The sequence below is a fragment of the Cynocephalus volans genome, chromosome 2, assembly GCF_027409185.1.
Source record: "Cynocephalus volans isolate mCynVol1 chromosome 2, mCynVol1.pri, whole genome shotgun sequence".
In the NCBI taxonomy this organism is placed as follows: Eukaryota; Metazoa; Chordata; class Mammalia; order Dermoptera; family Cynocephalidae; genus Cynocephalus; species Cynocephalus volans.
Window position 1 is genome coordinate 231,136,283 of NC_084461.1, and position 22,840 is coordinate 231,159,122.

Here is a 22,840-nt window from a genome sequence, read left to right on the forward strand (position 1 = left end):
AGTATCACTTAGGAGGCCTGGGGACCCAGGAAGGAATGCAGACTATGACAAGGGGATGTAACTGGATTACAGATAAATAAAAGAGCATCAGTGGGAGGTGGGGGGTAGGGGCCTTAACAGCTTTGGGAGTGGAGTCTGTAAGAGTAAGGGCGAAGCTGTGCACATAAGCACTGCCTTGCTGTTAAAATTGTACGGCACAGAGGCATGGCGAAACTACCCTGACACTGCTGCATACGCATTCTGTCCCTGAGCAGACGAGTGAATGCGTGGTGAATAGGTAGAGCCTGGTCTTTCACTGTTGGGCGGAAATTTATAGACAAGCAATAGCAGGCTGCTAAAATGATCCATGTGGTAATGGATCAGAAAGGGGAGGAGACATCAGTATGAATTCATGTTTAGCCCAATATAGATACAGACGGTTACATAAATAAATATTTACAGATAAGTGTTAGTGTGTGTGTATATATATATATATATAAAATATATCTTTAATCCATATTATATATATAATATTACATAATATATATAGTCTTTAATCTTTCTGTTGAGAGGGCCCAGAAGCCAGGGCATCCCAGTAGCAATGAGCATGTGTACAACTAACTCTAAGATCTTGGTTTCCAGCAGCATTCTGCAATGAAAGGAACCAGGGCTCCTGGGAAAATGACTGATTCTAGGACTGAGGCAGGAAACATACAACGTGAGCCTGTAGCACCTTGTAGTGTTCAACAATGCCCCCCCTCACCCCCCAATCTACATTGAATCTATGGATGATATCAAAATGACACAGGCCTACTGGAAGACCTATTGATAGCCAAGGCTGGAAAACCTTGATCACGAAATAAACTAGTATTTAACTACTTGGATTACAAATCAAAGTAGAAAATTAGTATCCGTGAGTTCATACTGATATAAATAAATGGTGGAATAAATAAATGAATAAGAGAGAAGGAAGAAAAAAACCCTTTTCAGTAGAATACCAAATAACTTATGTAGATACTCCACTATCAGGATGGGGGACCTTAACCCCCCACTCATTAAGTAGGGGCTGTGCATAGCCACTTCCTTCCAAAGAGTGCTCTATGCAAAAGGAGACGGAAGAAAAGAGCAACTTTACAGTGCAGAAAGCTCACAAGTACTACCTCAGACAGATGATAAGGTAAACACAAATAATGATAAATCATACTAATAGTGTTTACCTTGATGTGGTGTGATAAAAATGGCATTTTACCTGTTTCTACAAAAAAAAAAAAAACAAACAAAAAAAACCCATTACCCTAATCAACTCATGAGAAAAATATAGAACAAATTTCAGTGGAGAGGTACCCTACAAATAGTTGACCAGAACTACCCAAACTATCAAGGGCATCAAAACAAGGAAAATCTGACAACCTTTCACAGCCAAGAGGAGCCTAAGGAGACATGACAACTAAATGTAATATGGTATCCTGGAAGGGACTGGGCAGAAGTTGCAATAGGTAAAAACTCAGGAAATCTGAATACATTATAGATTTTAGTTAATAATAAGGCATCAATATTGATTTATTAACTTAAAAACGTACCATACGAAAATGTACAATGTCAGTTATAGGAAAAACAATACGGAGTATGGGAGAACTCTGTAATATCTTGTCAACTTTTCCATAAATTGGAAACTGTCCTAAAAAATAAGGTCTACGTAAAAGATTTTTTAAAAAAAACTTTTTCTTTTAAAGCAGAAGCTTAAAAGTACACAAGAAAAAAAAAAAAAAAAAGAGGTTTAGAGACAAAAGGCAGAATTCAGTCTCCCTTTGGTTGGTTTTTACAGGTTTGCCCCAGTCAGCAAAACAGTTCACCTGCACCAACTCTCCTTAAAAGTTAAACTGATCAGAATCACAGCCTTTGGACATTCCACGTTCTCTGCTGGAAACATTTATCACACTTTCTTCCAAAATGTTTGCAGTGTCATCCCTTGGAGGAGTTAAGATCTGCACAATTTTATCCATGAGATCATATCTAGTGAAGTTCAAGTGTTTGGGTCAGCTGTCTGTCTGACTTCCTTATTAGCCATCCTTTATAATGTTACAAAATCTGGCAGTCCATTCCATGTTCTTTCCTTTACAGTCATCCTGACACATTTGAGTGCACATGTTTGGTTAAAACCTCATTGGGTATAATGCACAAAATGTCACTTTAGTAATGAGTGGGGAGATGTCACAGTCCATTCACCGATTCTCGTAGCATGAGCCCATGTGATTTCCTTTAAAACACCCTCACGGGCCTGGGTCAACACTGTTATTTCTTGGGAAGCACTCATTCCAACGGGCCTCCTGGAAAGCCCGACTTGGAAGTACTCCAGGGCGCTGAGGCCAGGCATTCCCTGTGCCTGCCCCATCACCTGCCTTGCTCCTAACACACAGTTGGTGGAGTGCTGAAATCAATAGACAGTCAAATGAAGCTGGCACATGTTGACATTAGAGCAACAAAATCATTGTTTCCAGGTCTCCTGCACGCATGCAGCCTGAGTCAGATGGTTAAATGAAAGTAGGGTCTGTGTTGAAAAACAATGTTGGCAGAGCTGATAACCACCTGGTCTGGAGCCCGAGGGAATAAAAGGCAGGAGGTGAATATCTTATTTTGCTTTTAAATGTCTGTCTGTGTTGCTCCCAGCTCATCTATGTCTCTGTCAAAAAGTTCATTATTGCCCATCTGACTTATGAGCCCACAGGATGGGGAAGTTGAGTGGTTATGACATGTTTTCAAGAGTGATTTTATTTATTTAATGTAAGTAATGGAAAACAACTTGACCATTGCTACTATTTTGAGAATTGTGGCGCCATGCATCAGAGCAGGAAAAACTATAACAGTTGCAAGTCAAACTTCAGCACATTCTTCTAAAGCAAAATAATATAACTAGAGACCCTCTCCAGACATCAGGCACAGCAAGCACCCCCTTCCCAACAGCCTCCCCAACCAGATGCCTGCTTCAGCCAGGGGGACTGAACATGGGCTTCTTCTTAGAGAACTCTTTGCTACTCTCATTGCCGTATTAACTCCTCAGCCTGCCTGCTATATAAGCTCTGACAGTGCCATTTACTATTTATTGTAGGACTTGGCACAGGTATAATTCTGCATTTGTTTGCTGGCTTACTTGATTAATATGTATCATCTAAGGTAATCAGTAAACTCCTTGAAAGCAGGGACATTCTCATTTTTGGTCATTATCATATCCTTGGTCCTTACTAGGTATTGTCTTGTGCTTATTAGTTATTTAGTTTATATTTAGTTTATAAATAGATGAATGCATGAATCTATACTGAATCAATAAGTTAGAACTTGATATTTTAAGATGAGAAATCAGGTTTTAGACTGGAATTATTCAAAATTAACTTTAGTTAACACTACAAAGAAATTACCACTTCTAACCTACCCACAAATTTCAACTTAATTCAAATGGCACCCACTTTAAGTGGCCTTGAGATCTCTTTAGTCAAATCCAGAAGTCCTTTTCCATTCTCTGAAGGCACTTTGACTTAATGTACCTACATTATAAAATGGTACATACTTACATATTTGTCTTTACCACCAGCCTGTGAGCATTTTGATGTCAGGAACAACCACTTCTGTTTATATTTTAAGCTCTCCACACAGTTCCCACACATACAAGTGTTCAATAAGCAAGAATGAATAAATAAATGCCTCTCTACCAATTAATAAGGCTATATTAGGCATTAAATTCTTAATATTTTCCCTTAGCATGCAAGTATTACCTTCCAGTTCCTTCTCATTCAGTGTTCCCCCCTATAAATCTGTCTTTCTTAAGATGGTTATTAAAAAAAAAAAAGAAAAGAAAAGAAAAAAATGGTGAGAAAGGGTATATAATCATCCCTTACTTTTCAGTTATGTATATTTTCTCTTGATTTTAAGAGAGAAGAATTGTTCATCTTCCTTTTGATGACTTTTCTTTCTTATCCCTGAACCCAGCTGAGAAGTTTCACTCCCTTCCCTTGAAGTCTCTGGAGGTTATAAATCTATCCCCAACTCTTAATTCACTGGGAAAACAGTAAATTCGATCAGTTCACAAATGCTTTGAGTCACAAATGCTTTATTTGTAAATGATGGTAGGGGCTGAACGCTTCTAAGGCACTGCCAGGATAATCCACTCTAGTTCTGCAGCTTCTGAGTCAAGTACTTCCAGAATATCATGCTGCTTCGCTTGACTAGGTGTTTCACATCTTGTTAAATGACTGTAAAGTGAAACCCTTTCCTGTGAATGTTTAATGAACTTAAGGGAATGCCAGACAAAGAAAATTCATTTGTTAAACACTGCAGTTTGCAAGGAATTTCAAACAGTTAAGCTGGGCTTCAACATAGAACAAAGACAGAATTGCCTGTTATGGTAAGCAAGTAGGCAGTTTTCCCTGGCAAGGATTACAGAGTACTCGGATAACTTGTCACTTTTCTTGTAGTGGAAATAAATGCCTGTAGTGGGAATGCTGGTGATAAAACTGGGTGTTCAGAATTTCCTAATGGTCACATTTGCAAATTTGCAATAGGTTGGACTCAGGACTTCCTTATCACTCTTGACATTTTGGAAAGAAGAATTTTCTACTGTGGGAAGTTGTCATGCATGGTAAAATGTTTACAGCACCCTGGGCCTCTACCCACTACGTGTCTGCAGTATTCTGCTCCCAGACTGTAATGGGGTGGGTGGGTGGGGAGCAAAATTGGCCTGTTGTTGAGGACCACTGAGTTACAAGGATGTGGGTTTGCCTTTTAGCTACTCACTAGCTGTCAGACAAAGGGAACTTTCTCAAGCTGAGCCCCATTTTCTCTCCTGCACATTGTGGGTGTGAATTAAGTATTTGTTGTTAGGACTCAATGAGACAATCCATTTACATTATTTAGCATGATACTATGTATGTGTGCAGAACAGGTTATTTGCTATTACTATTGTTACTAGTTCATTTAGCATTTTTGTTGTTGTTAGTATCGTTGACATTGGCATTTCCTCATAGCTCTTACTGTAAGAATTAAATATAAACCCACAAAGGAAAAATGCTTTCCCAAATTATCTTCAATACATTTGCATTTTAATATGCATCCAAATTAGCCACACATTGATTGGATTATTACTTTCCCTAAGATTTCCTGTGCTACCTGCTCCAACTGCACAGATGTCCTACATACTTCTTTTTATACTGTGTCTCTTAAGGATAGCATTGAAGAAAAGCAAATGTTTTTAAAATGCTCAGTTTCTTTTCACTGAATTACTGAATTATTGATATCTGTTCTTCATCACCATTTTCTCCCAAAACATACAGTATGGAAAATTGTAGTCAAATTGATATGTGCTGCTGCTTTTTTTTTTTTTTCTTTTGGTGGCTGGCCCGTATGGGGATCTGAACACTTAACCGTGGTGTTTATAACACCTCATTCTAACCAACTGAGCTAACCAGCCAGGCCCAATATGTGCCTCTTACAATAAAGTTTTGAGCAAAAGGTATCAACAAGTAATTCATTAAAGAGGAAATTTGACTAGAAATATGAGGACAGAGATTATATTCCATTCTCAAATAAAGAAATTCAAACTAAATTAAAGAAATGCTATTTCCTACTATTAAATAAGCAAAGGAAATGTTGACAAAGATGTAACAAAATTGGTAGTGACCACATTGCCTTCTTGTGCTAATAGATGATGTATGCCTTTGGGAAAGCAACTTGTTCATCCCAATCTGGTCTCTTTAAAGGGACCTGCTCAGGTATTCCCTTGAGCCAACCTGGCAATGGGTAGACTGCTATGACTGCATGCACATATGTCACTTCAATCTACCTTGCTCTCCTTTTTCAGGGTCCTTAAATGACTTCCTCTCAAATCTACTCTCTGTCTGGACTCCCAATTTCTCCTTAGCCATTTAGACTGATAATCCTTTGAGATGTGTAATCTTAGCTGATCACACATCTCAGAGGCAAAATGTCTTATACATGCTCATGAGTGGTAACAGAATATGCCTTCTTGGCATATGGATTATTTTGAACTAAAGGCTATTGAGAACATGCAAATTCAGGAAAAACTACAAACTGCACAAGTTTTCCTTCTGTAAAGAAAATTTCCATTTGCAGAAATGTCTCCCTCTCCTGTACCAAGAAAAGGAGAATTCTTAACTCTTATCAATAAAGAAGGCAATTAAATCTGCATGACAAACCTTACTAGAGAACCCTTGTTTACCATATTCTTCCTGGTCACCTTCCCATAACTTTCCTCCCTGACCTAGAAGCCCCAAACCCCTTTTGCTTTAGCCTAAGATGGTATATAAGCCTAAATTCTAAAAACCCCTTCAAGTTACTCAAGTTGCATCATGATGCCCATGTTAATAAACATCTGTTTGGTTTTTTTCTCTTATCAATCTGTCTTTTGTTACATAGACCAACTAAGAACCTAGAAGAATAGAGGAAATAATATATTTTTTTTCTTTCCCTACACTCTCCTTATGCAAAAATGCGACGAATACAAAAAGATATCCCCACACTCTCCTTGGGCCCAAGGAAATGATCCAGGTGATCCTGTGCCAACACACAAAATGTTGGGGAGGGGCAGACTAGAGAGGAGGGAAGAGGGAGAGAGAAAAGAAATAAAATCATATGTGCCCAAGGTCTTTCAAATGTTGGAACACCCACAGCTAGTAATTTCTCTCATGTAATTTCAATCCTAAAAATTCCAATCAAATGAAGGGTTGGGGAACACCTGAGTGAAGAGTTGCTGATAGTAGCAAACAATAGGAAAGCACCTGAATGTCTACTAGGAGGGGACAGATGAGAAAAATGTGAAGTGGCCACTTTGTGGACCATTATGCAATCATCCCAAATGCGTTTGTGGAGATCATAAAGCAGACAGAAAACGCTATTGATTACACGGTAGATAAGAAAGAAGGCTGCAAAGCTGTGTGTGCTCTGGCTGCAGCACAACCCTGTGAGGTGCACAGGGGCTGATGAAGACTCTCTTCTTGACCTGACTTTGGACAGGCTTCTCTGAACCTTCATTTAGTTTAGGCCTCACCTTTTGCCTAATAAAACTGCAGACTCTCGGCCCAGATGATTGTAATCAGCTCGTTCCTCACCTCACACTAAAAGACTTGAACAAACATTAACATAGTTTCAAACAATTCAAGTCTGCATCCACAGGATGTCCCAAACCCTTAAAGTGCCTGCCCGACAAAAACCACAAAAAGCAAGTCTAGGCTGCCAAAAGAATTTAAGGTTTGTTTTAGCCAACGCTTGATGATATGCTCCTGACCTCACTTCTTTAGAGCATTTACTAGAAAGGGCTCATAACTGTGAATGCGGTTATCCCTCGGTATCTGTGGGGGATTGCTTCCAGGACCCCCCACAGAAACCAAAATCCAGATACTCAAGTCCCTTCTATAGAATGGTGTGGTATTTGCATATGACCTATATACCTCCTCCTGTACTTGAAATGATTTCTAGATGACCTATAATACCTGATACAGTGCCTACACATCACTTCATCCATGTGGGTTCAAGGTATTTCTCAGTGCGGGACAAATTCAAGTTTTGCTTCTAGGAACTTTGTGGAATTTTCTTTTTCCCGAATATTTTTGATCCGTGGTTGGATCTACAATGGGCAACCCATGGATATGGAGGGCTGACTGTATGTATCTCCTACAGCTCAGTTCTTAAAGAACTGAATGCCATTCCTTTGAAATATAATTATCAGAACAGATGGGGGCTCTGCCTCCTAGTCTCTGTGGGAAGATAGTATCCTAACTTTAATAATCACCAACTAGCAGACAGCTGGCCTAACCACATTTACACTGACCAGCTCTTAATAATTTTCACTTCCCTAAGTCTGCTCAAGCCCCCTGGTCCCACTCCCTCCTTTTCCTGCACCCTCATTCCCCCTTTAACATGCCCTGTCACCTCTGTAAGGACTGAAGTTGAGCTTAGTTCACACTGGATTCTCTTGCCTATTGCAGTAGTATATTACTGAGTAAAATCTGTCCTTACTGCTTTAACTTGTGTCTGGCTTTGCTTGTGTTCCCCCAGACCTGTTGGTAAGGAATTTAAGGCCTCCATTGCTGCAGTTGTTTAGGATGGTGGGATTATGCTCATTAGAAATCATTAGCAAAGGCATTCTCTCTGTTACTGAAAAGAACAATTCCTACACATTGCCGTGAATAAAAATTTTAAAAACTTTGCTTGGAAGTGATTCTAATTTATGAATTCTACATTAAATCATCTAAGTACATCTGTTATGCACATCATAATGGTGACTTTTTGGGTAATGATTTCTTAGAATCACAAATGATGTATAAATTCCCAGTGACTTAAGCATTTGGAGGGGTGTGAATGTGTCCCTGGTGATTGCCTATTATCCTCAAACACTAGGTTTACACCATGGCCTTTGTTTCTTCATTTTGTGCCTCAGAATCTGGAAGTGCAATTTTGGGGTGGGGGGACAGGCAATGAATTGCTACCCCAAGAGGAATATTTCAGCACGTGTTACACGGTGTACTTTTGTCTTTGAGTGTTTTGCAATATATTTTAGAAATGATTAAAACTATTTTACAAAGAATGCAAGAGAAGAGTTTTCATTCAACATCAAGTTCTAGTGTCCATGAAAACCTGGTGTTAGAAGGACTGACTCTAAGACAACAACTGTCACCTCTCACCTCTCACCTTTGACCCCTCTCGTTCCCTGAAACTTGCAGCTGCAAGCAATCTCGCTATTCTCTGGCCTCATTCTTACTGTGTGTTCTGGTCTCTGGCTCTTAGCTCTTTGACTGTGTGATGCACCATTCATGTCCTTTAGAGCCTAGCTCAAGCCAGACTCCACTGTGAGGTGGCCTCCAGCCCTGTCCCCACCTGCCTCCCCAGGGCCTCCCCTTCTTCAGCCTCTGCTGCAACAGCAACCATCTCAGCAGGCACACGTCTGTCTGCTGCTGTTATTTCTTACTATACATAAGTTTTCCTCCAGCAGGAAATGCTGTATCCCTGGTGCCAATACTATTTCTCCTTTGATAAGTATTAATGGGACAAACATCTGAAGCTCTCATTGCTACCCAATATTAATTTACATGACAGTTACAGATTATAATCAAGTGCCAAGATTTAACTTTTCTCTCTTTCACCCAGTACACTCACACACACACACACATACACACAGAACTGCAAGATGATGTAAGCAAAAATCTATAAAGTATTGAAAAATATATATAAGTCTGATCGCAGGCTCCCGCCCTCCAGACCGGGGGCACTGAGGATGCCGCAGGAGGAGATGTGCAGATGTGTAACTTACATTTTGCAGCTGGACATGACTCTTCACCAAGTTCTCTGACTTTGCCATTGTGCTGGATGCTTTGAGACTGTAGGTTTTACCATTCTGTGGTACTTTCAGCTGCTCTTGGATTTGCTTAGCTTGTTTCCTGCAGGTTTCAATAAACATGTGTGTAAATATTTGCATACATTTATTTTATTCCTTTTTTTGAGATCCATTTATTCTCAATATCTGTGTTTGTCATCTGCTAAAGCTAGATAAACTTAGTTCACAAAGAGAACCCTTCTGTCATTTCAACCCACCAAGAAGTATTTCCAGTTTAGAGAGAACCTGTTATTATCCGTTATCATGCAGAGATTCACACTCCGTGGTACTCAAAGGGCGGACAGAAACATAATTCCTTGTCATGACCTCCATGGATGCAAGGGGTCCCTAACCCTAAGTACTCAGCTGCAAAGCATTGGAATTTCTATGGGGAAGTGATTAGAGAAAATATTTGAAGCTTGGGCCTAGTAGTCACATATAACATTTTTGCAAAGTTACATTTATATTTGTACCATTCCAATATTTGTAGCTTAATTGCATGGCTTATATAGACACTATAAAATCTGTATATTTTCTGTCTTTTACAGTCTAGAAATAGCTTATTTATTGTTACCAACAGCCCAAATAATAATGAAAAATAACTCATAAATAGCTAGTAATTACGTGATAATGTGCCAAACATCATTTTAAGTGCTTTACATGTATCAACTCATTTAATCTACACAACAGTTGTATGTGATGAGGCAATAATACCATGCCCATTCAAGTGACGAGAAAACTGAGGCATGAAGAAGTTAAATTATTCGCCCAGCGTCACACAGCCAGTAAGTGGGAGAGCTTGGATTTCAACCCAGCCAATCTGCCTATATCCTCTGTACTCTCAACCACCACCCGGAACTGTCGAAACACTTGTGCATGGTCCCACAGCCTCTACGTGGGAAGGATGAGCTTGCTCTAGGTTTTTGGACTCCAAGTAAAGTGCTCCTGCCTGCACATGTGGAGTGACTGTTGTTTGGGTCATGCAGTGCCTGTACCAGATGGGTGGAACAAACTATTGCTTTATTAGTGGCTCTCTCTCAGGAGTCTCATGGAAATTATCTATCAGCACAAGACTCAGTACCCATAAAAAAATTTTTGCAGAATCATCCCCCTGGAGTTTTCCTCTCCCCCAAGTTCTCTGTCCAGGATAGATCTGTCAGTGGAGTATGTCGCTTCAGTGAGCTTCTCCAAGCAGGCAGCACTCCCCCAATTGCTCTGGTATCACAACAACTGGAATTTGAATCCCGGCTCCACCACCCACCAGTTTTGTTACCCTCATGACCTCCCAAAATTCTGTGAGCCTCATTTTCTTCATCTGTAAAAGGAGTTATTCAGAGCTACCTTCCATTGATACTGTGGTGACTAAATGTGAGGGCACACTCAAAATGTACATCTTCTCCCCTCTTCATCATGCAACAAGCTCAATCTTATGGGCAGAGGCTGCAGAGAAATTATAACATTGCCCCAAAGATAAAAGAAAATATTGTACTAATTGTATCTCTCACAAGCAAGCCGCCAGTATTTGCAAGCTATGAGCATCATTATCCCTTTTAAATTTACAACAGTAGAGGGGTGTAGCTCTTTTTGTTTAAATATTTCTTTTATCTTTTCAATTATTTGGGGGATTTTTATCTGCAGTATTCATAGTTGCTTTAATCCAGTTGTAATAATCTATTTACTTCCTAACGGCTAATCCGTAGCATATTGTCAAAAATAAATCTATCATATCAGCATTTAAAGAAGCACATTATAGTCAAAAAATCCTATCAGGGATTCATCCATGAAGCAAATGGGAAATCAAGAGGTTCCAGGTCGGTAAATTATCGTAAAGCAGTAAAATGTGTTTGGCAAAGAGCAAGGACTCAATTATTCTCCTAAGAATTAAAATAGTGAAAACACTATCTTTTCAATAATCCCATTCAGGGCCTGGGAAATATAACATTTTAAAGGAATTTTTCTCCTAAAAATATCTGACTACATTTCCTTAATTCTTTTATAATTTGCCTTTGTTTAATTTTTCTCACTCAAGGCCTGTCTCACTAACATTCCAGGACAGGTGGCCTTTCCTTTTGGAGCCTACCTCCTCCTCTCTTCCATCCCTCCTCTCTTCCATCCCTCCCCTATCACAAGCACACACTTTCCTGGCTTTTTCCTCTTACCCACAGCAAAAGAGAGCAGAAGTGATTGGCATTTGGCTGCAGTACCAGGAGGTCCCTCATAAGGACAGTCAGTCTGGGGACGGTATAAGAGTGCTGACCACTGCCATGCTCCTAGCTCAGCAGTGTCAAGGGTTGAAACTTTACAGCTCATTGAGTTTTCAGTTTCTCTTGCCCAATGCATTAGATAGAAACGAGAGGTCATGTGGGGAACTGTAGACATCACAAGCCTGTTGGTGACATTATTTGTGGTGTTGCAGGTTGGGCTCGTGGGGAAGCAAACCCTGGGATGGAGACAGCACTCAAGATTTTTAATAGGGAAGGGTCTTGGGATCAACACCGGTGGAAGTAAAGGGGAGGAACGGAAGTAGGATGGGGCTTTTTCCTCCTTCCCCTGGCAAATGATTGCTGAAGACGATCATAACAGAGAATTGGAGACTCCACTGCCTGTTGTTAAGAGGCTTTCCTTGCTCTCACTTTGGAGGGTGATAACCTACTGCAAGGGGCAGGTTGTTACCATATCTACATTTTACAGGTGACACTAGTTCTTCATTTTCCTCTTCCATTTTGCCAGTTGTGATAATTACCCATCTCCGGTTTTGCCTTCTGGAACATCTCCTCTCCTATTCCAATTCTAGTTTTAGTTTGAGTAATGTCTTGCATTTCCACAATCTACTAGGGACTCCTATAGCAATCCTTATACTTCTTACCCATATAAGTTGAAAGTAAGGAGAAAACCCAGGACAATTTATAGTTTCCATCTGAGCCCTATCAGCTGGACTCGAAAGGTTTAAGTAATGGTTCTATTAACTATGCATAGGAACATGTGGGCTTATTGGGAGCATTGAGAAGACCATTTCTTTCACGGCGTTTTTTAAAGTTGTTGGGGATTCAATTAACTCCATCAGAATATCCTCTAAATTCAATAAGTTGTTCCTCACTTCTACCTTATCATGTTACTTGCCTTCAAACTTCCATCGCATATAAAATTTGCTATAATATTCCTTCTGTTGAGGTCATGCCATGTCAAGGGTGACAGGAAAATGAAAGAAGGCCCAGAGAGGCAGCGTGTCAGGAATTATGGGAAGTAAAACATAAACGACCAAGAGAATGTGAGTTTTGGGGAAAGTCCCATCTCTCTCTGGGCAGGAACTGTTCGTTCCAGTGTATTGAGTAAAGGTTCAAGTGAATTTATTTGCATAACAGTGATAGACAGGCCTTAGACTTGGGCCTTCCAAACTGCAGTCAAAAAAGGGTACACGTACAAACAACCTTTTTAATGAGTCAAAAGAAGAGAAAGTCAAGGTCGAGTCTGACTATTCTGTTATCCCAAGGTTTCAGGAAGGAAACTAGAAATCCAGGAATTCACCATATTGTTTTCGGCAATATTGATTAGGTGCTTGGTGTGGGTTGTCACCTTCCTCCCAGGCAAAGAAAAATAGAGGTAAGGTCAAGACTGAAATTGTGGTAGGAGAAGGAAACACACTTTATGTCTCTGATGAGAAACATGACTTCCGTTGAAAAAAGCTTTAGTTTTTATTATTATTTTATTATTTTTTACATTCACTTATTTATTTATTTTAAATAAAAATGTGTCCCAGGTGGGCTGGCAGAAAGACAACAGCATCCCAGTTGACGCTCCCGCATCAGCTCAGTCCTGCGAGCCACGTGTAGTGAGTATGAGGTTGGACAGTGTTTCCATCAAACTCCCTGGCCCCTCGCTGAGCCCCGGGAGGAGATGCTAGTGTCAGAGCCCACTCACTGCCCAGAGAGAGAGACTGACAGCCCTGCAGATGGAAGTCCTCTCACTATCCAGCTGTTCTCCACTGTCATGATTGCTATAATCAGTCTTCTGTTTAAATGTAAGACGACTACAAATCATACTCTAAAAATAAGTGATTAACTGCTTCTTCATAGTAATTCGCTTATTGTTCAATACACAATTTCTTTCATGCACAGCTCTAGCAAGGACACTGTTCTGATGCCCCACTGGCGTTTGTATGATTTCTCCTCTTGTGTTCAGGGCACACTCCTAACTTTGTAGCTACTCAGCCTCCCAGTCCTAGTGTAGAAAACCATGGGCATTAACAATAGCAAGTCTTCATTGACTATTTACTCTCTTAAACATTACTACGCTGGACCCTTACAGTATTATCCCCTTTAATCCTTAACAAAATATATAAAGTAGATATTATTTTTGTTCACACTAAGGTGCTTCAAAAAGTTCATGAAAGGATTCATATTATCTTTTTTTTTTTTTTTTTTGTCATTTTTCGTGACCGGTAAGGGGATCACAACCCTTGGCTTGGTGTCGCACGCACCTTGCTCAGCCAGTGAGCGCACCGGCCATCCCTATATAGGATCCGAACCTGTGGTGGGAGCGTCGCTGCACTCCCAGCGCCACACTCTCCCGAGTGAGCCACGGGGTCGGCCCGCATATTATCTTTTAATTCTACTTTTTCCACGGACTTCTTGAAATACTCTCATATTTTACTACAAAGAACACGGAAGCTAAGAGAAATAATGCCTAATAACAAGTAACAAGCCCGTCACAGCCTAAAGGTTTGAATCCAGGTATAACTCACATTCCAGACCACTGTACTGCACCCTGGAGAACGTAAAGTGCTAAGGGCTGCAGCGGAGAGGATAATTCCTAACACTCTGAGCATTTCATTGTCTAGCAAGAGGAGTATGTGAGCCCATATGATACAGTGGTTTAGAACACAGGATTTAAACTAGGACTTCTGAGATTCAAAGACCCCATCCACAATTTTCTACTTTGTGACTTTGACAAATTAATATTCTAAAACAAATTCCGATATTATCTAAAAAATGCAGTAATAATTCCGAACTCCAGTTGTTGTGAAGATTGGGAGATAATACATGAAAAGCCCAGTGAGCCTGGCAAAGAGTAAGCACTCAAATGTCAACGGTTACAGCTATCATAGCCAACAGTTGCCTAGGAGATGTGACAGCTAATGGACTGTGGTGTCTTGGAGAGATCTTGGAATTTTAAAAAAGGCCATTAGCTAAAAAACTAAGGAAATTAACTTGACACATTAATGTTCCATTAATTGTGACAGATGCACCACAGTAAGAAAACTGGGCCTGCCTGGGGTACACAGGAACATTCTGCATTATTTTTGTAGTAATTCTGAAAATCTAAAACTATTCTAAAATAGTTTATTAAAAACTAATAATTACTAATTCCAGATTCATGCCTGAGTTTGTTATTTTTAGAAACAGTAATTGCAGCTCTTTTTTACAAATCAACATGCACATAGGTATCACAAATCATATCTGGAAATTGATCTATGTTTAGAAGAGCACATGGGTTAAAAAATATAGGTTCAGTGAAAAGTAGCTACACATTGGCTTGGATTTCAGATAAGCTGTAGAAGCAAAATCTGTTTCAGCTTCTTAAAGCACAAGAAACCAAGAAGCTAATGTTTTTATCTGCATTTCTAATTTTACGTGCAGATTATATCATTTCCATAAATAAAATACCTCCATCACAGTTCATTTGGAAAAAAAGATACACAAAACACCCATACACATATGAGTGTACTTCAAAAAATTTGTGGAAAAATGGAATTTAAAGATAATATGAACCTTTCCATAAACTTTTTGGAGACCCCTTGTATATGTGTATATACATTTACGTACATGTATATTTGCTAGTCAAAAATATCCCCTGCATCTGCAGGTCTAATTTCCCGGCAAGAGAACTTTAGGGCGTATTCAAGATGTGCATACCAACTGGTAGACCAAAGTGCATTTTTTAGCAGTTATGTTTCATATTTGGCTAAAACCTTTATGAATATCAGATAAAAACAGTATCAAAGAAAAACTGTGATTTTTTTGCCCCTGTGTTTTTCTTTTTCAGAAAGCCTAGAGAATGGTTGACAGTGTTTAGGTTCATAGCAGTGAACTCTGCTCAGAAGAGTTAGCCCCTTTGTGACAGGCAGACACTGAACCTTTAATGCAGGCAGGTCATTAATTGGTGCAAAGAACATAGAAAGTTCATGATAGCTGAGAGTAATGATCAATGTGCATCAAAGATAACCTACACACACACACACACACACACACACACTCACACACACACATACATGCATACACATTCACACATGCACATACATGCATGCACATGCCTGAACTCAGTCACTATAGTCTACAAAATATCCTAAGTCATTTGCAGATGATTGATGGACCCATTTGCACAGGATCCCTCTGCCTGGAGCAGAGACTGAAAACTTTAAAGAAAAATAAAGTGCTTCCTCTAAGAAGTAACCTTTTAACACTTGAGAGAAATGGTCTTACTTGCTTTTGAAGTAGAATGCTGCACAGAACATGCCCACGATGACAATTCCAAAGATGATACATGAAATTGACAGCACCTGCCTTTGATAAACGTCTTCACTCTCTGTGAATTTGAAAAAAAGAATTAGAATAGATACTAGTAGGGCACCGCAGCAACAATCTTCATCCTTGTACTTCTGAGCTGGTGGGAGTCTTTCAAAGCCAAATTTTTTGTTCCTGCCATGAATAGGAAAAAACGTGAGGAAGTTATAATGATTTAATTTCTTTGCAAAGTTCTGTAGGATTACTGGTTGCTATTTTTTGTGTCTGCATGTCTAAATCAAAACTCAAGCTACAAAGAAGAACTAGTATATTACATAAGCTTAGCAAATTTGCAGAATGCAAAGTTGTAGTATAGATGGTATGAAAGTCAAATGTATGTCTATTTAATGGCAACATATAATCACAAATTTAAAAAACATATGTAATTTACAATAACATCAAAACATATAAAATACATGGAGATACATTTTAAAGAATACACCCAAGGCTTGTACATTGAAAAATTTTAAATATTACTGAAAGAGTGTAAAGAAGATCTAAATAAATAAAGAGATGCATCACTCTTATGGATTAGAATATTCAATATTATTAAGATGTCAATTTTCCCCAAGATGACAGATAGAGTGCCCACTTACTAAAATCTCATGAGGCATTTTTGTTATTGTTGTTGTCACAGAAATTGGCAAGCTGATTCTAAATGTTATATGGAAATACAAAATATTAAGAGTAATCAAAACAACCTTTCTGTAGCCAAGAGAACAAAGTTGTAGGACTCGTACTACTTTATTCCAAAACTTATTATAAAGCTATAATAATCAAGGCAATGTGGTATTGGCCAAATTACAGAAAAATAAATAACTGAAACAAACAAAAGAGTGGAGAAGTATATCTAAACACATGTGGCCAACTGATTTTTGACAAAGACACCAAAGCAATTCAATGGTGAAAGAATTATTTCAAAAAATGACTTGCAACAATAGTATAGCCATACCCACAAAAATGAACCTTGACCCTAGCCCCATACCTTGCACAAATATAAACTGAAGAAGGATAAATAATAGACCTCAATGTGAAATCTCAGACTATGAAAATAGAAGAAAATCTTAGTACCATGGTTTTGGTAAAGATTTCTTAACTAAAATACAAAAGGTGCAAATTGTCAAATGTTTAAAAATCAGTAAAATGGACTTCATCCATATTAACAACATACACTTTAAAGACACCATTACGAAAATCGAAAGATAAGACACAGTCTGTGAAAAAGATTTGCAAATTATATATTCAGCAGTGGACTTTTATCTATCATATGCAAGAATCTCATACTGGTCAATAATTAGAAGATAAATAACCCAAAAAGTGGGCAAAAAATTTGGATAGACAAATTTGGTTAGACTTCCCCAGAGATATCTGGATGGCAAATAAGTACCTAAAAAGATGCCCAACATCATGCATCATTATGAAATTGCAAATTAAACTATAATGAGATACAAGCACTGTCACTAGAACAGCTGAAATAAAAGGCTCATCATATCAACTGTTGAAAAACACGTGCAGCAACGAGAACTCTCACGTACTCATGATGAAAATATAAAATAATACAACTGGCTTAAAGAATAACTTCACTAAAAATTAAACATACATAAACCTATCTTATGATCCAGCCATTCCAAATTTTTGTAGGTATTTGCTCAAAACTAATAAAAGCATAATTTGATAGTGTACCCAAATGTTCATAGAAACTATATTTATAATAGCCCAATACCTAGAAATAACACAAGTGACCATCAGCAGGAGAATGGATCACAAAATTGTGGTATATCCATACCATAAAATATAACTCAATAATAAAAAAGAATGAATTGTTGATGTACACAACAGCATGGAAGAATTTCAGAATAATTAGGCTAAGTACAATAAGTCAGACCATAAAAGCATACATGTTGTATAATTCCAGTCATACAAAATTCTATTAAATGAAAACTATAGTAGCAGAAAGCATGTACGTGGATACCTAGGGTCAGGAGCAGGGAAGGGTGCGGGTAAAAGATGACAAAGACTTAAGGAAACTTTTCAGATTTATAGACGTATTCATCAATTGCAGTGATCGTTTCATGGGGAAATATTTACTTCAAGATGTATCAAGTTATACATTTAAAATAAGTGTTTGTCTCAATGTCAATCACAAGTAGAAAAATATTAATCCTGTGAGACAAAAGACTGCAGGAAATATATAGAAAATATATAGAGAATATAAAAAAATATATAGTTTTTTTGTCTTTTAGCATCCCATAAACCACTGTCCATGCAGCAGATAATGTGAACTTTTTAATACATAAATTAAGTCATACATGTGCACATATATGTATACATATTTTTATGTATATAAATATATGCATGCATGCATGAATGTGTGTGTATAACCTATTTTTAAAGCCTGGTTTTAGCTCCCTAATAGACTTACAATAATATCCAAAACTCTTAATAGGATCTAAAAAGACCTGCTTGATGTGACACTGCCCACCTTTTTTTCTGGCGTGTCTACATTTAATGTCTAGAGCCTTGACACAAGTTGTTCTCTTTCTCTCTCTGGAATATTATTCTCATATTTATCTTCTTAATGCCCACTTTTAAAAAAAATATATCTCATATTAAATGTCACTAGCTCAAACTGTCTTGCACTGTACCGCAAGCTCCACTGGTTCAGGGGACCATATTTTTCAATGATTTATTCATTTGGTTCACTACTCTTCCCCAGCACCTAGCACAGTGCTTCTCACACTGGTGACACCCTAAGAATTGTTAACTACATGAATAAATGGATGTTCGCTTTTATAGGAATTTCCTGACTTAAACCGTACATGTTACATCAACTCTCACCCTAGGATGCTCTTAAGGTTTAGAATCTCTGCGTTTATTCACATCACGTCTTCCCAGGTTTCAAACAAATCCTCCTTTTCTGAGTTTGACCACCTGCCACTGACGCCACCCATTCCAAACTCTGCTCCTGACCTCTGCCATTGGGACTTTCCATCCAACCCTGGCCTCCTCACTGTGACTCTGCACTCACAAAGTCCTTTCCACAAGGCAAAGTGCCATAAGAAGAATGGTGAAATCATTTGTCTCCAAGCCTCAGAGGATACTGCACATGACCAGCACGTGGGTAGATACTCTCATGGTTCACCTTTGTGTTGGATTCCCGTCCTGTTCTCAACACACTCCACGCCTGCGCTGGTGTGCTATCTGATTTTACGTTCTGGCCTAACTTCACTTGGGGCTGATGTCAATCCACAGCCAGAAAACCAGGCTGAAGTTTGTCCATGAACACAGAATTCCCCATATTGTGACTTTCTAGGGTGCTATCAAAATGCCCGAGAAGCTTTCAGGACTAGCTGAAATGAGCCCCTGACTTGTGAGGTTCTTCTACCAGCAAAGTCAATTGCAGTACTTTATCATTAATTAGGCAAATGGGTATCAGACTCCATGAACCGGAATCAAAATCTGCATGTACAGAGCCTGAATTCTAGAGCCTGTTTTTTTTTCTTTTCTGCTTCTTTCTTTCTTTCTTTTTTTTCTCCTAGAGACCATGCACTATAGCCTCTCTTATTTAGGATTGCACATTTTCTAGTTCTTTCTCCTGTGGAAGTATATTGGGAACCAGTGTTTTAGAAAAACACTCTTCTCTTTTCTCTTTTTTTTTAGGCTTTATTTTCATTTCCAACTTCTTTGTTCAGGCTGGAGTATCAGGAAACAGAAAGTAAACCTAAGAGAAATATCACAATGTCTACATTTTTGAACAAGTAGAGAGGGCCAGTCTTGTGGCCCATGCAGGCCTGGACTGACATTTTAAATGTGAAAAGATTCAAATTAAAGGGATACAAAATGTGTCATCAAGACCTTGTTTGGGCATGCTGTCATCTTTACAAATGTCATCCTTTCCACATCCACATTTGTAAGCTCATTAAATTTTGCAATTGAACTTGGAAACAAATGAAGAGTTGTGCCACCTCTAAAGAATTCAATTTTGCCTGATTGCTGTGAGTTGGTGGCTTCAATGGAATAATCATGACTCGCATTTGATGACCTGTCCCACCCTGCCACCAACAGGAAGAATTACAAAAATGACAGGTGATAATACATATTAAAACAAACAAACAAACCCCCAAATCTGTATCCACTAAACTAGATGATTTCTGTGTAATTTTATATGATGTGTTTCTTCCTCTTTGAAGCTAGACAAATGTAGCCTCAAGAAATGCAAAAAAAATCAATTCTGAGTTTAAATTAAGAGTGAAATTAAAACTGCAAAGACTGCAAGTGAATTTATAGACCCAGGTGTAGTCACAATGATGGAACTGTCAATGCCCTTGATTCATAGAGTGTTACAGAAGAACTAGCACAAAGTGAGGGGCTGGAAATCTGGCAGTTTTGGATTTCATTTTAATTTTGGCCACTTTAAATATGAGTGACCACAGGTGTATTATTTCACTTTTACAAACCTCAATTTCCTCACCTGACTAAAGGCAATGATATTACTTATATTTATGATGAAATTTACATCAAATAAATTTTCTTAGATATACAGTACATTGTAATTCAATAAATTATTGTTCTACATTTAAAAAAAATTGTCCTCCCAAACTTAAAATATTTGGATTATGAAACACACATGCTAACTCCATGGTGGATGAAACCATGCATGTAAGAATAGAAATCTACCTATGTTTTTGAGCATTTTAGTTTATTTATTTTATGAATTACTTCTCAAGGTATCACCATGAGAGTTACACAATTTTCTGTTATTTGGGTCCAAAAAGAGCTTGACAAAATAAGGAAAGAAAACGACCAGTGAGTTTGCTTATGAGCAAATAAAATGTCGTTGTGAATCAGAGTCAAAGAATTGAAATGTAAATAAATTAGAGTCAGGTAGACCTAAGTTCATATTCTGGTTTTGCCACTTTTCAGTGGTAAGACTTTGGCAAGTCATTTAACCTCTTGGCACTTTGTTTTTTTTATCTGTCAAACAAGAATACTAATATCTTTGACCAATGACCTACATCTGGTCTTCCACATATAACCAGTACGGTGTTTAACATATACAAGCTGCTCGATAAATGCTTATTTCTATAAGATAGGAAGGAGCACATTCTAAAGTCTTTCTTGAAGACAATAACCAACACCACTTTAAAAATGTGAAGCTTTATCCGGAAAGATATTTGAAAGCTTTAGAAGATTTTCTGAATTAAAAATAAGAGAAACAACCACAAAAAGTAGAAACCTCAGGGCAATATTCCAAGTCCCCTCAGGGCAATTGAGATTTGTTAATTATGGAGTGGACATGCTTCCCCCCTTCAGAGCCTTCCTCTCCATGTGGCCCCAGGCCTGGGGCCACTACAGAGTCCTCCTGCAGATGCTATGTGCCCTAAGAGGAGGATTCTTTCTCTTGATCCTACAAGCTCCAGGAATAAGGTTTTTGACAATGTTTCTCTAAATCAGAATACCTGGAAAATATTAAGTGATCACATCTCCTCTAAATGTTCCTCCTGCTGGGAGACTTAGGATATATTTTATATGTAGACACCATATTCGGTGCTAGTGATGAAAGGAAAAGAATAAGAGATATAGATCCTCCCATTATGGGCTTAATAATTCACTAGGACAGGCTGTACTTAATTAAATAAACAAAAAAGCAAATGTGAAATGCCCACTGTAATGCATGTCATAACAAGGAGGTATATAATGCTACAAAGGCATCTAGTATGGGAAATCAACCTAATCAGAGATATAAAATATAAGATTAGAAGACAATTAGGCAAAAGGATTGGGGTTGGGTGCATGGTCCAGGAAGAGAAAACAACTGGTGCAAAGATGCTGTGGTAGCAGATAAAATGGCATGTTCAGGAATCTGGAAGGTAAACAGCTCAGTAGAGCCACACGGAGGCAACGTGGACGAGGTGGACGATGGACACGTCCATGAACAACAGCAGGAAGTTACTGAAGAACTTGAACAGGGTGGAGTGGGACGGGATAATATTTGTGTTTCTTTTTTCTATAATGTGGGAAAAAGAGTAGAAGAAATAAAGTGCATGCAGGCCGAGCCCGTGGTGCACTTGGGAGAGTGCGGCGCTGGGAGCGCGGCGATGCTCCCGCTGTGGGTTCGGATCCTATATAAGGATGGCCGGTGCACTCACTGGCTGAGTGCCGGTCACGAAAAAGACAAAAAAAAAAAAAAGAAAGAAAAGAAATAAAGTGGATGCAGAATCCAGTTAAAAGGTTATTTCAGCTCAGGTAAGACATGATTGATGTTTATACAACAGTAGCAACATCCATGATAGAAAATGAGGTAAACAGAAGTGAAAATTAAGGTGAAAATACTTAAGGGACTAGACAGTGATGCTATTAAGGGTCAGACTTAAGAGAAAAATAACAAACTCAGTTTTGGAACTCCTTGAATTTGAAGATCCTATAAAATACCTCAGTAGAAATGTCAAGTAGACATTTAAATATGTGGATCGGGGCTAAGAGGAGGTGCCAAGTTTTCCTTCGTAAATGTTTAGGGGATATGCATATACTGAAACCAACTGTATCAATAAGATGACTCTGTATTACTTATACAGTAACAAGAGAAGAATCTCTAGGATAGAGCTTTGAAGGACTCCAACAATTGATTGAAGGGAAGTGCAGGATCCTGCAGAGGAGACAGAAAAGGAACAGCCAACCAGGCAAAGAAAAAAGAGAAAAAAGAGGAGGGAAAAAAAAAAAAAAACTAACAAAATAGGACAGCATCATGGAAGAAAACAAAAAGGGATTTTCTAGAATAATAGGCTTTTGGAGGCTTTTAAAAGACCAAGTAAGATAAAGATTTTGGATTTAGTGACATGGAGGCCATGGGGAAACCCACATGAGCTCTTTTGGTGGAATCATGAGGGTGGCCCCTTATGACTGCTTGGGTCCACTGTCGTGTATC

At 38.6% G+C, this 22,840-nt stretch overlaps 1 protein-coding gene across 4 annotated transcripts in view; it reads right to left on the reverse strand.

Annotated features, from left to right (window-relative positions):
* Positions 1-22,840, reverse strand: part of NRG3 (neuregulin 3) — a 1,080,861-nt gene that overhangs the window by 22,306 nt on the left and 1,035,715 nt on the right. For all 4 annotated transcript variants that reach the window (XM_063086301.1, XM_063086303.1, XM_063086300.1 and 1 more), the window contains exons 5-6: positions 15,835-15,937; positions 9,293-9,419 (exon numbers count right to left, since the gene is read on the reverse strand). In XM_063086301.1, the coding sequence (XP_062942371.1) occupies positions 9,293-9,419; positions 15,835-15,937 (230 nt within the window). The remainder of the gene's footprint in view (positions 1-9,292; positions 9,420-15,834; positions 15,938-22,840) is intronic.